Genomic DNA, 12,389 nt, shown 5'->3' on the forward strand with positions numbered 1-12,389 from the left:
GTCATCCCCGCGCGCTAGCACTTAGCGTGGTAGTAACTTGGCAGGGTGGAGGTGCGCGCAGGCTGTTGACATTAGCTTTTGTTCCGGCCCCCCCAAAATCAAATAAAAGAAACGAGGCGTGCGCTCCATGACGGCGCGGCGGACGGCTGGGTGGGGCACGGTGTGGGACAAGCGTCCTTTGTGCGTACATTTTTCAGGGGGTGGGCGCCCACTCGCAAACACACGCCGTGACCTCGCGCTGCCACCGGCTGCCGGAGTCTTTTCTTCTTGTAAATGAGTCATTCAGCAGACCGGGGGTACGAACTCTGGCCCAATAAAAGCGGAAACACCACGATGTGCACATCTGTGGGCCAGTAACTCAGCTTTGGGTGGTCAAGCTCCAAGTTGACGTTGGCCACCTGCAATCAGCAGCTTGCCGTTGCTAGGTAGCCGTCAGCGGCAGATGAAGATAATGCCACGGAGAGAGAGCTCGTCTGCTGGTAAATGTGTTTTCCCTCTCCCCTCCTGGTTCTTCTCCGCCCGCCAAACACCCACCAACACTGCCCCCCCCCCCCAACCTCCCTCCCTCCCTAGCAGTGGTAGGAAAAGGCTGGCCACATAATGGAAACTCTGGCCTCATCTGCTGCTGCGTTGGGCTGCCAAACTCTGACTAAGTGTCGCTGGCTCCATCCACCAAGGGCAGCAGAAGCAGCGGCGGCGATCTTTCGACTTCGCTTCCACGCGAATTTTGCCATTTACGAGTCTCCAAATAACCACAAAGCCGCCATTTGCCCTGTTGTCTTATGAATTATCATTATGATCATACAATATGGAATATGCTAATCCAACATTTTCATTGGTTATTAGCGTTTGGGGTGGTTGTGAGCTGGCTCACGTGTTGCGCTCCCTTGGCAAGCGCCGCTGCGACAGCTGCCGCCGTCTTCTGCGCGAGGCAACAGTTGAGCAACGAGCGGGAACGCAAGAGGGAAAACGAGAGTGGCCGTCGACGCCGCAGAGACATCAAGTCAATTCATATTTATTACCCGCAGCGAACTTGCAAGCACGTAGCGACAGCACACTTGTAAAGTCAACGCGGCTAAAGATCTCGTAAAGAAACGAGACCTCTCAAACATTCGTATCGACTCCAAAAGTCTCGGCCTTGGCTTGTCACTCAAAGGTCGGTGACACGACTGCAGTTATTTTTCTCCTCTTGCCAACAAGACAGAATAAGAAATGGATGGGGGGGGGCAGCGGTTGCCGGGGGGGGACGGCTGAGGATTGATAGGCGAGAAAAAGACCGCCAAAGGGAGAAGTGAGCAAACAAGAGATGCTATCACACCGGAGGGAAGAGAGAGAGCGAGAGCGAGAGAGAGGAAAAGACAGAAAGCCTGCTGCATGATTCTCACACACACACACACACACACACACACACTCAAGGCTGTAACTTTACTCGCCGCTAGATTTTTTTTTATTTACACTTCTGTCTGGCTCTCGTTGCCGTTCAAATAAAAGACATTAGCTAAATCCATCCTGAGCCAAATGAAAAGACTGTATTTTCACTTTAATTGGTCTGAGGACATTCACATTCAGGGCCGAGGTCCGTCGTGGGCCTGAAATCAAGTCAAAGTACTTTGAAAGGCGATGAAGTGATCACCATGACAACAGGCTGAGAGACGACACCTCCGCTACTGTCCTCTTCATCCTCCTACTCCTCCTCTTCCTCCTCCGCAGTGCCGGACCGCTCGCTCGCTTGCCCGCCGCCTTCCTTCCTTCCTTCCTTCCTTGATTTTCTCCTCTTTGTCGCCGATGCGTCTCTTGAGAGCGCTTCGGTCTAACGGCCTGGGTTGTGTTTGTTTGTTTTCATGCTTCTTTCGTGCTAATGCGGTCCCCCTATTTCTCTGGCTCTCAGACTTTTCATCCAATGGATCAAACCGGCAAATGTATTTGATCTGTCCGAACGGTGCGCTCGCAATTACTGTCGTTTGAATTGCTGACATTTAACAGAATTGATCAAAACTATCAAAAAGTCACTCTGATCTCGCCAAATAGTGAGCCTACATTCTCCTAGAGAAACCTTTGAACGATAGTGGCATTTAACGGGATCAATGTCACAATCAAGTCTCTTTCAGCTTGTCAATTAAATTTTTCCTCCTGCGAATAAAATATCGGCCATCTTTGCAGGCATCCGGCCTCAGATCATGAACGGGCCCATGCACCCGCGCCCGTTGGTGGCGCTGCTGGACGGACGCGACTGCACGGTGGAGATGCCCATCCTCAAAGACCTGGCCACCGTCGCCTTCTGCGACGCGCAGTCCACGCAGGAGATTCACGAGAAGGTAACCTGAGTTTGAACGTCACCGCCGTTTTGTCGGAGCCCGGCGTGCAGCGCTGTAATTACTATATATATATATTCAAAACAAAAAAAGAAAGCGAAGGCAACATTTGCATGGAGCTCAAATTGAACATTCTCGTTCGGTGGGCAGGTGCTGAACGAAGCGGTGGGGGCCATGATGTACCACACCATCACGCTGACCAGGGAAGACCTGGAGAAGTTCAAAGCGCTGCGCATCATCATTCGCATCGGCAGCGGATACGATAACATCGATATCAAAGCAGCCGGAGAGCTCGGTAGGATGGGACTAAAGCGTGTGAGGAAAAATCCACATGATAAGCACGCGGTCAAAAAGTGTTGGCTTGCTGCCATGTTTGAGTTCACCACAGGTTTGAAATGCTTCCCAGTATAATGCATGAGTCCCTCTGGTGGCATGGAGGTAAATTACAATCATGCAAAAGGAAAAAATGTCTCGAATTGAGTCTGCATATACACAACCTATTCAAATTGCCGAACTGTTGTCTAATTGTTATTCAATATGCCAAAGTCAGACTTTTTGTTTTTTCTAACATGCTTATTTTTATTCCAGCAACCATTTGGTGGTAATTTAACCACACATTTTTCAGTCATTGATTTTACATCAGCACTTTCACCAAGTTCAGTCACTTTAAGATGGCGTTCTGCCTCTTCAGCTATTATGTCCACAAAAGGTCAATTGGCTTGGCAATGAAGCTCGCAAACACACAAAAAAAAATATCAACCAATGAAAGTTATTTTTAGATTCAGCAGCGTTTGCACTGTTCCACAAACTCGTCTCAGCGTGCAAAGCGATTTTTTTTAAAAATCTTACCAATGCATCGTTTTTTGGTAAATGTGTGCACACCAATAAATAATGGCCATTTAAAAAAAAAAAATCAAACAATACCTCAATCGAGCGTTGGCCTCCTCACATCCAGAATTTCCAAACAAACGCCACGTGCAATAATCCAAAATGAATCCAAAGGATGCCGTTCTCGACCTAAGCAAAACTAAACCCTATATAATCAATTCCTGGCACTGATTAACGGAGTTTTAAGACATGTGCCTTTGCATTTGCACGGAACTGTTGACTACCTGTCAATTAATGCCATGTTCAAGTTCACCGCGGATTTTTCGACGCTTCCCAGTACAATGCATGAGAGTCCCTCTAGTGGCGTGGAAGTAAATTACATCAACAAAACTAAGGCAAAAAAGAAATGGCTCATGCAAGTATTTTTAAATTGCTAAATATTGTGAAAATACCTAATAAAAATTCAAATAAAATATGAATGAAAATTTTAAAAAAATAATTCCCAATTCAAATACAAAAATACTGATTTATCCACAGGCATCGCAGTGTGCAACATCCCATCTGCGGCGGTGGAGGAGACGGCCGACTCCACCCTGTGCCACGTGCTCAACCTGTACCGGCGGAACACGTGGCTCTACCAAGCTCTCCGCGAGGGCACGCGGGTCCAGAGCGTGGAGCAGATCCGGGAGGTTGCGTCCGGCGCCGCGCGCATCCGCGGCGAGACCCTGGGCCTCATCGGATTCGGTGAGTGAACACATCTTGTGCTGTAGTTCCACATCCTCTCTTCCATAAATCATCTTTAACAGCACGGTCTGTTGTCATCAGGTCGTTCGGGGCAGGCGGTGGCGGTACGCGCCAAGGTGTTCGGCTTCAACGTGCTGTTCTACGACCCGTACCTGCAAGACGGGCTGGAGCGCTCGCTGGGCGTGCAGCGCGTCTACACGCTGCAGGACCTTCTGTACCAGAGCGACTGCGTCTCCCTGCACTGCAACCTCAACGAGCACAACCACCACCTCATCAACGACTTCACCATCAAACAGGTGCGTGCGCTTTTATTGCTCCTAATGTTGCCGCATTTTCGACGTCCGTGTGCGTTTGTGTGTGTAGATGCGTCAGGGAGCATTCCTCGTAAACACAGCCCGGGGCGGCCTGGTGGACGAGAAGGCCCTGTCCCAGGCCCTGAAGGAGGGGAGGATACGCGGGGCCGCCTTGGATGTCCATGAAACGGAGCCCTTTAGGTCAGTGGAGAACTTAGAGGTCCATGAATGTTCTCGCCGTGCAAATATCCTGAAATCGTTTGTGCTCAGCTTTGCTCAAGGCCCCCTGAAAGACGCGCCCAACCTGATCTGCACACCTCACACGGCCTGGTACAGCGAGCAGGCGTCCCTGGAGATGAGGGAGGCCGCCGCCACGGAGATCCGAAGAGCCATCACAGGTAGGTGGCGCACTTGGCCGCACGCTCAAGCTGCCGGCAGTCGACCGACGCGTCCTTTACCTCGTGTTGCGCAACAGGCCGCATCCCGGACAGCTTAAGAAACTGCGTCAACAAGGAGTTCTTCGTCACCACGGCGCCCTGGGCCGTGATGGACCAACCCGCCGTTCATCCCGAACTCAACGGTGCAGCCTACAGGTGAGCTCACAATGAATAATTGACATATTTAATCGACATGAAATTCATTTGAGAAACAGTGTGAAGAGTAATTACCATCCGACAAATCCAAAATAATTTCATTTCATGTTGTGTACTTGTGAAATCATCGCTGTCCAACCAAAAGCACGCAAAATCAGAAAACGTGGCGATGACGTGCTTTTGACGCTTGAAGTGGAAGCTTGCGTGTGCGAGGTGCGAATGTGTTGTCGTCATGTCTGCCTGCGTTGTTGTCATTCCACGCAGCCACGTCAACCAAACACTGCCGGCCGCCGCTACCGGCCTTCCCCAAGACAAAATAAACGCCTAGATGGGGAGCAGGTAAATGCACCGGGAGTGGCTGCTAGAGCGCCACCCTCTCTTACCTTTCAACCCCCCCCCCCCCAGTAAACATATGGCTCATTCCACTATTGCAAGACAATTCAAGCGCTGACATTTTCTAAGTGAACATTTATTTTAGAATATTTTGTTGTGTCTGTTACAGATTCTCACCTACTTCAATTATAAAGCAAGTTCTTGGGGGTTATTTTGTCTTCCAAATATTTTGGGATCATTTTATTTTCAGGCAGAAAATGTCCTCCAATTGTGGAATGAACATAAATAGATTTTAGAGTGGCTGATTCCTTTCTCCCGCTATGCTCCGCCTACTTACTGTCAGGTCAAAAGGGGCTCTCTTACTTGTTGGATCCGTTCCCGAGCCTCGCCGCCGACCTTGTAACCAATTTTCATTCCAACTGTGCAGTTTTGGAAAGTAACTTGTCCTCTGCTTCCACCAGATACCCGCCGGGCGTGGTGGGCGTGGCACCAGGCGGCCTTGCCGGGGCGCTAGAGGGCATGGTGCCCGGCGGGGTGCCCATCGCCCACAGCCTGCCCTCCGGTACCCACCCCTCGCAGGCCCCGTCGCCCAACCAGCCTTCCAAACACGGCGAGCCCAGAGAGCACCTCACCGAGCAATAGCGGCCAGAACGGACCACCAGCCCCCCCCCCCCCCCCCCCCCCCACCCCTCTTCATTCCCAGCCCCTTGCAGTACCCCCCCTCCCTCCCTTCAACCGGGACCAAGAGACAGTGCCCCCATTCCGACAGGTTCCAGTGGAATTTGTACTTGGAACGTCTTGTTTATATATTTTTATTTTTCTGGGGGGGGGGGGGGGGGAAGAGGGGACTGCAGTCTTGGGAACATGCATCAGCAACCCAGCGTCTATTTTTATTTTATTTTTTTAAACCCTTCTCTATCCCCAAGCCGCCACCCTTTGACCCAGCCATCTTCTCCAACTAATGTGTGTTGTTTAGGCCCCATAGTTGTAAACACTTAAAAGTCAGCTGAAAATCAATTAGTGATTAGTAAAACAAAACATTGTGCACTCGATTGTTGATTAATTCCAATGTGATGACAACGTTAACGACTCAGGAATACCCCGCCTCTTTTTTTCCTCAGTTTTCTCCGAGACCTGGGAGAAGAACTGACAAAATACAATTCACATCTCCAGTCCAGTGTGTGAAGACTTTGACAGAGTCCTGTTAGATTGCTGTCACTTAGTTGGATGTTCCTATAAAGCCTCGTCACGTGTGTCCCCCACTTACTCCTCCTCCTTCTATTTTCTTTGTTCAGGCTCATCCTGTACTCTTGTCAAAAGCAATAGCGGAAAACTCCCGTCTGTAGTTTGGCATAGCAGAGCGAGGCAGCCCCCCCCATGGAAAGTTTGCTTTTGTTTTTAGCGTGAGTATTTGTATTTGTTTCTTGTATCAGGTGAACATTTAGCATTCAGTGCAGTTCCAATAAAAAAAAAAAAATTAAAGTAAAAAAATATTCTGAAATACCTTGTTGCTAAATTGTGTTATTTCATTTTAGAGCCACAGGAGGGCGCTCAAATGCATTGGTTTCGTTTTGTATTATTCAAATAGTACATTGCCAAGGTATATATATTTAAATAATACATGCATTTTAGTTTATAGTAAATGTATAACATGGTACTTTTATAAACAGTTTGGAAATAAATCTTAATTGATAATATTGCATCTTTAGAACAAGGCATTTAGACTTTAGCTTTAGATGATTGTTTTTCTTGTTCATATTTTTTTATTTAAATATATAGTTGTAAAATTCCTGAGTGGTAAGCTTGTTGAAGGTGGATTAAATTGATCATTTAGCTGCCCACTAAATATTTTATTAATTAATAAAATGTATAAATTAAATAATAAATGAATAAATCTTATTTTATTATTGTAATTCCTAATCTTTCTTTTTTCGGACTAACATTAAAAGAGCTCCAGCAGCCAATTGCCCCTTCCGGATGTCAGACACACAAGTGAAAGAAAACAAAAAGACAAGATGCAAGTGAATCAACTTTAAGCGTATGAATGCACTCTGTCCAAAAAGAAAGCGTTTGCTTCTCTCCCCCCCGGCCACCGCCACTTCTGAGCTACTAAGTCTCAATGTAAAAATGTCAGTATAGTGCCCCCCCCACCCCACCCCCCCATTTCACAGAATGCAGCTGTTATGTTGTGCAAAAAAAAAAAAAAAAAAAGAATAAATAGCATCAATAATGATCAAACAGGCCGGGGTGGGGTCGAGGGGCTTTCTCAGCTAAATGTCTGTCAGGTAAGTTGCAAACAACAACCAAAAACTAGTGCGCTTTTTTTTAAGGATGAAATAATAAGTACTGGGAAGACTGCATCACATGCAAGAAAATAGTCCTTGTGACATTTTGCGCATTTGTTTTTGTCGTCTTTTTTTTTTTTTTTTCCAAGCGTCTGCCACTCACTCGTCTTCGTCGTCCTCCTCCTCGCCGTCGGAGAGGGCGGCGCAGGGTCGTATCTGTCGGTACGTGTCCAGCCACTTCTCCAGCATCTGCGTGACCAGCGGGTGGTTGCGGCGCCGCGAGCTCTTCTGCATGGCGGCCAGCATGCCGCCGTCGGTCACGCTGCAGTCCAGCCACGAGCGCAGAAGCTTCTCCTGCTGCTCCTCGTTGCCCATCTGCAGGGAAAAGCCGACATGAGGGCAAGGCGCAGATTTTGGACCAAATACAACAGGTCTAATTCTTTTTTTTTTTTTAATCAAGCATCCGACGGGAGCGTACCTCCTGCGCAGACAGGAAGTGGATGTGCAGCAGCTTGCGCTCGCTGTCCACCAGAGGCAGAAAGGTGACGGTGACGTCGTCGTCCGTGTTGAGGTTGGCGCCCGCGCCGCGATTGTCTCCGTAACCGTCGTTCTCCATGGCCACCAGGGCCGAAAAGTGGCCACGCGTGTAGCCCAGGGCGATGGGGCTCTTCCAGCAGAAGCTCTGCTCCCACAGCAGCGGCAGGTACACGCCTGCATCAAGTATAACCATGCGTGTTGTATTTGACAGAGAGCCACGTTGTCGGCCAGACGACGCGTGCGCTCACCTTGAAATCGCGTGTATCCTAACGTCTCCCCTCGGAAACTTTTGTAGTACTTCACGCCGTAAACGATGATGGGCCTGCGGAGGATGTGTGCCAGCACGAAAATGTGGGTCTGCTCCAGGCTTGCCCCGGGCTGCACCCAGGGAAAGGCAAAGAAAAAAAAAAAACAGTTCTCATGTTATGTTGCGAGTTCAAATGGCCGTCATGCAACACCTTCCTACAGGATGCTCACCTGGCTGGCCAAGGACAAGATGAAGGCCCAGTCCTCCTGCCACTGCTCCTCCTGCACGGAGAAGTGAAGACCGAAGCTTTGCGAGTACCACGATTCCCACTCCTTCCAGCGAGTGTAAAACCTAAGCAAAAAAAACAGAAGTGATTCTTCACATGATGAGGAGGCAGGCTGGCTGTTTTTCCAACTCACCAGTGCGAGCAGTCGTGCAGGCTGTCGTGGAGCGTCTTGCGCAGGACCGAGTCCTTGTCGTAGATGCCCCACGTGGCCTGGAGAACCGAATCCAGGAGGCAGTCCCCGGCCGTGCGGTTCCACAACGCGTAGAGGCGGCTGTCCAGACGCGTGCCCAGCTCCATCGACCAGTTAATGACTGGCGATTCTTCCTCCAGTTCTGCGCAGGTAAGACAAGATGGCGTCAGAGCTGACTGTTATTTGCAGCTCTCAGAATAAACACGCGGCTCACCTTTCTGCACGTCCCGATCTAAAACCTCATCAAATAGTTTCTCCTGGACGGCCGGAGGCAGGTCCTCGATATCTGCGGGAGAGCCCGCAGTTAGAAGACGGAGAATGACACAAAAGGCAAAACGGAGGGCCCGAGTTACCGGCAGGGAGCGTGAAGGTGACCAGGTCGCTCAGGAAGTAGCAGGCAAAGTCGCCTTTGCGCTGATGCAGCGACGCGGTGATCTCCCTGCGGATCTGCTCCGTCAGCTCGGGACACACCATGGACGGGATGCACTTGGCCGCTTGCTGATTGACCTGAAGGTGGGGGAACGCCGGGGATGCATGGATTGCTCGGCAACAGCGTGCGGCAGACTGACCTCTGTGAGGAGCACGGCGAGCATATCCTGCCGCTGAAAGCGAATGGCCAGGTGCACCAGCGTGAAGCCCACGTCGAACGCAGACGCCCGGTTGAGGAGATGCACCTCGTCGGCGGTCAGCTGCCGCGCGATGTCGCCGCCTGACGACTTGTACGCCTCCACCGTCGCCAGGTCTCCTTCCACGACGCCTGTGTTAAAGCAAACAAAATACACACACAGCAAAATGAGTCACAGAAAAATTTGATTTTGAACATTTTGAATAATCAGTTGGAATGCGTGGATGGACTGCTGGACTCGAGGAAGTGCTCGGCCGCCCTCAGAGGCGCCGGACACTTCCTGGAGCGCTGGGAACGTGTATTGTTTGCTGACAGTCACATGGGTCTTGGCAAAGTCAACCTTTCGAGTTACTCCTAAGCTTTATTTACATCCGCCAAGGCGACAAACATGAGAAAACATTGCGCAACACTTGGAGACTTCCGATACCAAAAGGACATTTTTGCATTAGCTGTCAACAGTATCTCAGTTTGAGCCAGGAGGAAACCTGCGTTAAGTTTTAAATTTCTAAGAGGCTGCACTTATTTTCAAATGGATGCAAATTAATGCTAGGAAAAGACAGACATTGGACTTTTGCGAAATTCTATTTCATGGCGATATCACCCTGTTGATAAATGTACGGCAGCAAAACATTTGCCGTGTGTTTTGCCCGAGCATTCTATTTTGGAGGTGTTTACTAGGAAGGGGTGGCGAGGGGGGGTTTTGAGCGCCGTCCAGGTCCTTGCGGGCCGCTCTGCCGATGACCAGCCCGGCAGCTGGGCCCCCTCTGAGCTCCTCAAAGGCCCTCTTCACGAGAAGCCACAAAAGAGCCGTGTCCTGCTCTCCCGCACGCCGTCTGTCACCGCCCGGCGCAACAAGCACGGCCAGTCGGCCGCTTTGAAAAGCGGTGCGAATCGATTGATTTTTTCAGAATACATCGGGATTTTTCTTGGTAGAACCATTTTGACCCTTTAATGAATCTCTGAGACAAACTCACCAGCGCAGGCGCTGAGAAAGAGCCAGTCCGTTTTCCGCATCCGGTTTCGTATCTGCTTAAGCTTCTTAAAGTCCACCTCCTGCTCCTCCTTGCCGCTCACGGCTCCCGCCGCCAGCTCGATCCTCTGGAAGTCCCTTTGGACGTTGTCCTCCCTCTTGGCCAAGGGAGGCGACCTCCTCTGAGCCAGAGGACCCACGCCGGTGCTGCAGCCGCCCAAGCTCCCCCTCCACCGCGACCGGTCCTGTTCGTTGATAATGGGCGAGCGCTCGGCGGACGGGGCGGCCAGTTCGATAGCCCGCGGGTGGTCGCACACCACGCACACGAGTGTTATGGGCGAGTTCTGATAAGTGCACGACGGGCACATCCAGTACTGCTGGTGGGTGTTGAGGCGGTTGCGGTCATTGTACTCCTCGCACGGGTCCACGGGAGAGTGGGGCGGCGCCGGGCGGCAGCCGGAGGTGTGGGGCGACTCGGTAGGGCTGCCGCTTTTGGGACGCTGGCACATACACTGTGTGCAGCGGACGGCTCGGGGCCAGTTCAGGTAGGTGCACATCTGGCAGGACCACTTCGTGGCGATCTCGGCCATGCTGGCCGGACGGACGCGGGGCCTGGCGCTGGAGTCTGGGCAGATGAGGAGGCTGCCGCTGCCGCCCTCGTTGGCGGGGAGGTCCCAGGAGCCTCGTGCCGGGTCCAAGTCAGTCCCGCTTTTGTACGGCTCCTCCGTGATGATGGGACCCCGGGACCTGTGAGCGCGGCACATGGTGCACTTGGTGGCTGAGGGCCAGTTCTCGTAGGTGCAGTAGTCACAGGCCCATTTCTCCCTCGGGTCCGTCATGGTCGATCACCTGCGGGGCGGAACAGGTGTCAAACTCAAGAATAACTTTATGTGGGCCGCTAAAGCAAGTGCATCTACTTCTAACATCTGAATCCAAATTGGAAAAGATCAAGATTGCAATTCCAAATTCCAAATCATTCTTTCAATGAAGGAGAGGACTGTACTATTGTGATAAACACTGAACCTCATTTGAACTTTTTGCAGAAATGACATACAATTTTTAACGACCAAATCCACTGATTTAAATTTAGCAATAGATGACACACTGTGGCTATTTTTTTTTTTTGGTGTATGAAAAATTGGATGTAGCCAGCAACGAAAATGAGTGACAGCTGGTATTTAAATAAACTATAGTGCGAGCTAGCTGTCTTAGCATACTCCGCTAGCCTGACGACGCATTTTGCTATGACAGGATCCAAACATTTGATAGTGTCCATGAAGTATTCTACGTTCTTACCGTCTCCTTAAGGTGTTGTCAGGAGAACCACAACAAACCCGTCTTGTTTTTGCTGTACGTTCCCCCTTCCTCTTCTTCCGCCGCCGCCTACTGTTGGTCAAATCTATCCCGAACCGATGTAATAAACCGCCGTTTGTACTCTCTCATGTTTACCTCAATGGACACGATCACCAATCTGCTGAAGAAATATCCCGATCGTCAGCTGAGACTTTCGTTTATTTTGTTTTGTTTAGGCTTTTTTTTTTTTTACACGGACTATGTTGTTTAATGGCGGCGACACGAAGACGAAAGCGTAGCTTGAGCCAAAATAAAGCTAGGCCTGGTGACGTCACAAATCAGCTGGACCAGCGCTCGCTGTGATTGGACGAAAGTGGAAAGACAACGGCGTTACGTTCACGGCGGGTCGAGGGAAAAGAGAACGCGACAAAGTCACGAGGCGTTCAAGTACACTGTGACATAATTTTTGAGGAAGTCAAGGGACTTGAAAAAGTTCCTTTTTTTTTAGGGTTTTTTTGGTTACTTTTTTAAACAAGGCTGATCATGCTCTCAAATGAATTGCAGTAAGCGCTCAGAAAAAAAAGTAATAAAAGGATTGTGTGGTTATTAACAATAAGGTAATAATAAATGAATAACCTTGGACGACAAGGTAAATGGCAATCTAGGAATTAACATATATTGTAAATGTATATTGCATATAAGCATATGAAAGTTGTGGCAGTGCATAAAGTAAAACAAACTGATATTATGCAACATATTGATTATGAATACATTGTCACATAACCGTGAGTGATTTGACAGGCTATGTATAGAGATTATTTTTTTTCCCAAAAAATCCCTTTGTTTTTTTGAA

General features: G+C 49.7%; 2 protein-coding genes and 1 long non-coding RNA gene across 15 annotated transcripts in view; 1 reads left to right on the forward strand and 2 right to left on the reverse strand.

Moving 5' to 3' along the window:
- The window catches only part of LOC125991445 (uncharacterized), a 19,041-nt gene extending 15,551 nt beyond the window's left edge, over window positions 1–3,490 (reverse strand). Inside the window, exon 1 of the long non-coding RNA XR_007489277.2 lies at window positions 3,237–3,490. This is a non-coding gene — a long non-coding RNA (uncharacterized lncRNA). The remainder of the gene's footprint in view (window positions 1–3,236) is intronic.
- ctbp2l (C-terminal binding protein 2, like) overlaps window positions 1–6,200 on the forward strand; it is a 27,025-nt gene extending 20,825 nt beyond the window's left edge. For 12 of the 13 annotated variants that reach the window (XM_049759333.2, XM_049759334.2, XM_049759335.2 and 9 more), the window contains 8 exons: window positions 2,161–2,315; window positions 2,463–2,607; window positions 3,678–3,884; window positions 3,966–4,180; window positions 4,248–4,378; window positions 4,448–4,575; window positions 4,653–4,770; window positions 5,565–6,200. In XM_049759333.2, the coding sequence (XP_049615290.1) occupies window positions 2,178–2,315; window positions 2,463–2,607; window positions 3,678–3,884; window positions 3,966–4,180; window positions 4,248–4,378; window positions 4,448–4,575; window positions 4,653–4,770; window positions 5,565–5,745 (1,263 nt within the window). In that variant the 5' untranslated portion in view covers window positions 2,161–2,177 and the 3' untranslated portion in view covers window positions 5,746–6,200. Of the gene's footprint in view, window positions 1–2,160; window positions 2,316–2,462; window positions 2,608–3,677; window positions 3,885–3,965; window positions 4,181–4,247; window positions 4,379–4,447; window positions 4,576–4,652; window positions 4,771–5,034; window positions 5,110–5,564 lie in introns of all 13 variants that reach the window. The other variant, XM_049759323.2, reaches the window with a different exon arrangement.
- On the reverse strand, window positions 5,933–11,863 carry zranb1a (zinc finger, RAN-binding domain containing 1a). The gene is made up of 10 exons (XM_049759346.2): window positions 11,540–11,863; window positions 10,248–11,092; window positions 9,218–9,405; window positions 9,002–9,155; window positions 8,863–8,934; window positions 8,592–8,790; window positions 8,403–8,523; window positions 8,174–8,303; window positions 7,867–8,099; window positions 5,933–7,763 (listed from the first exon to the last, which is right to left on the reverse strand). Exons 2-10 carry the CDS (start codon window positions 11,080–11,082, stop codon window positions 7,548–7,550), a joined length of 2,148 nt encoding a protein of 715 aa, XP_049615303.1. The 5' UTR covers window positions 11,083–11,092; window positions 11,540–11,863; the 3' UTR covers window positions 5,933–7,547.
- Window positions 11,864–12,389: the final 526 nt, after the last annotated feature.

Source organism: Syngnathus scovelli, chromosome 21, assembly GCF_024217435.2.
Source record: "Syngnathus scovelli strain Florida chromosome 21, RoL_Ssco_1.2, whole genome shotgun sequence".
Taxonomy (NCBI): Eukaryota; Metazoa; Chordata; class Actinopteri; order Syngnathiformes; family Syngnathidae; genus Syngnathus; species Syngnathus scovelli.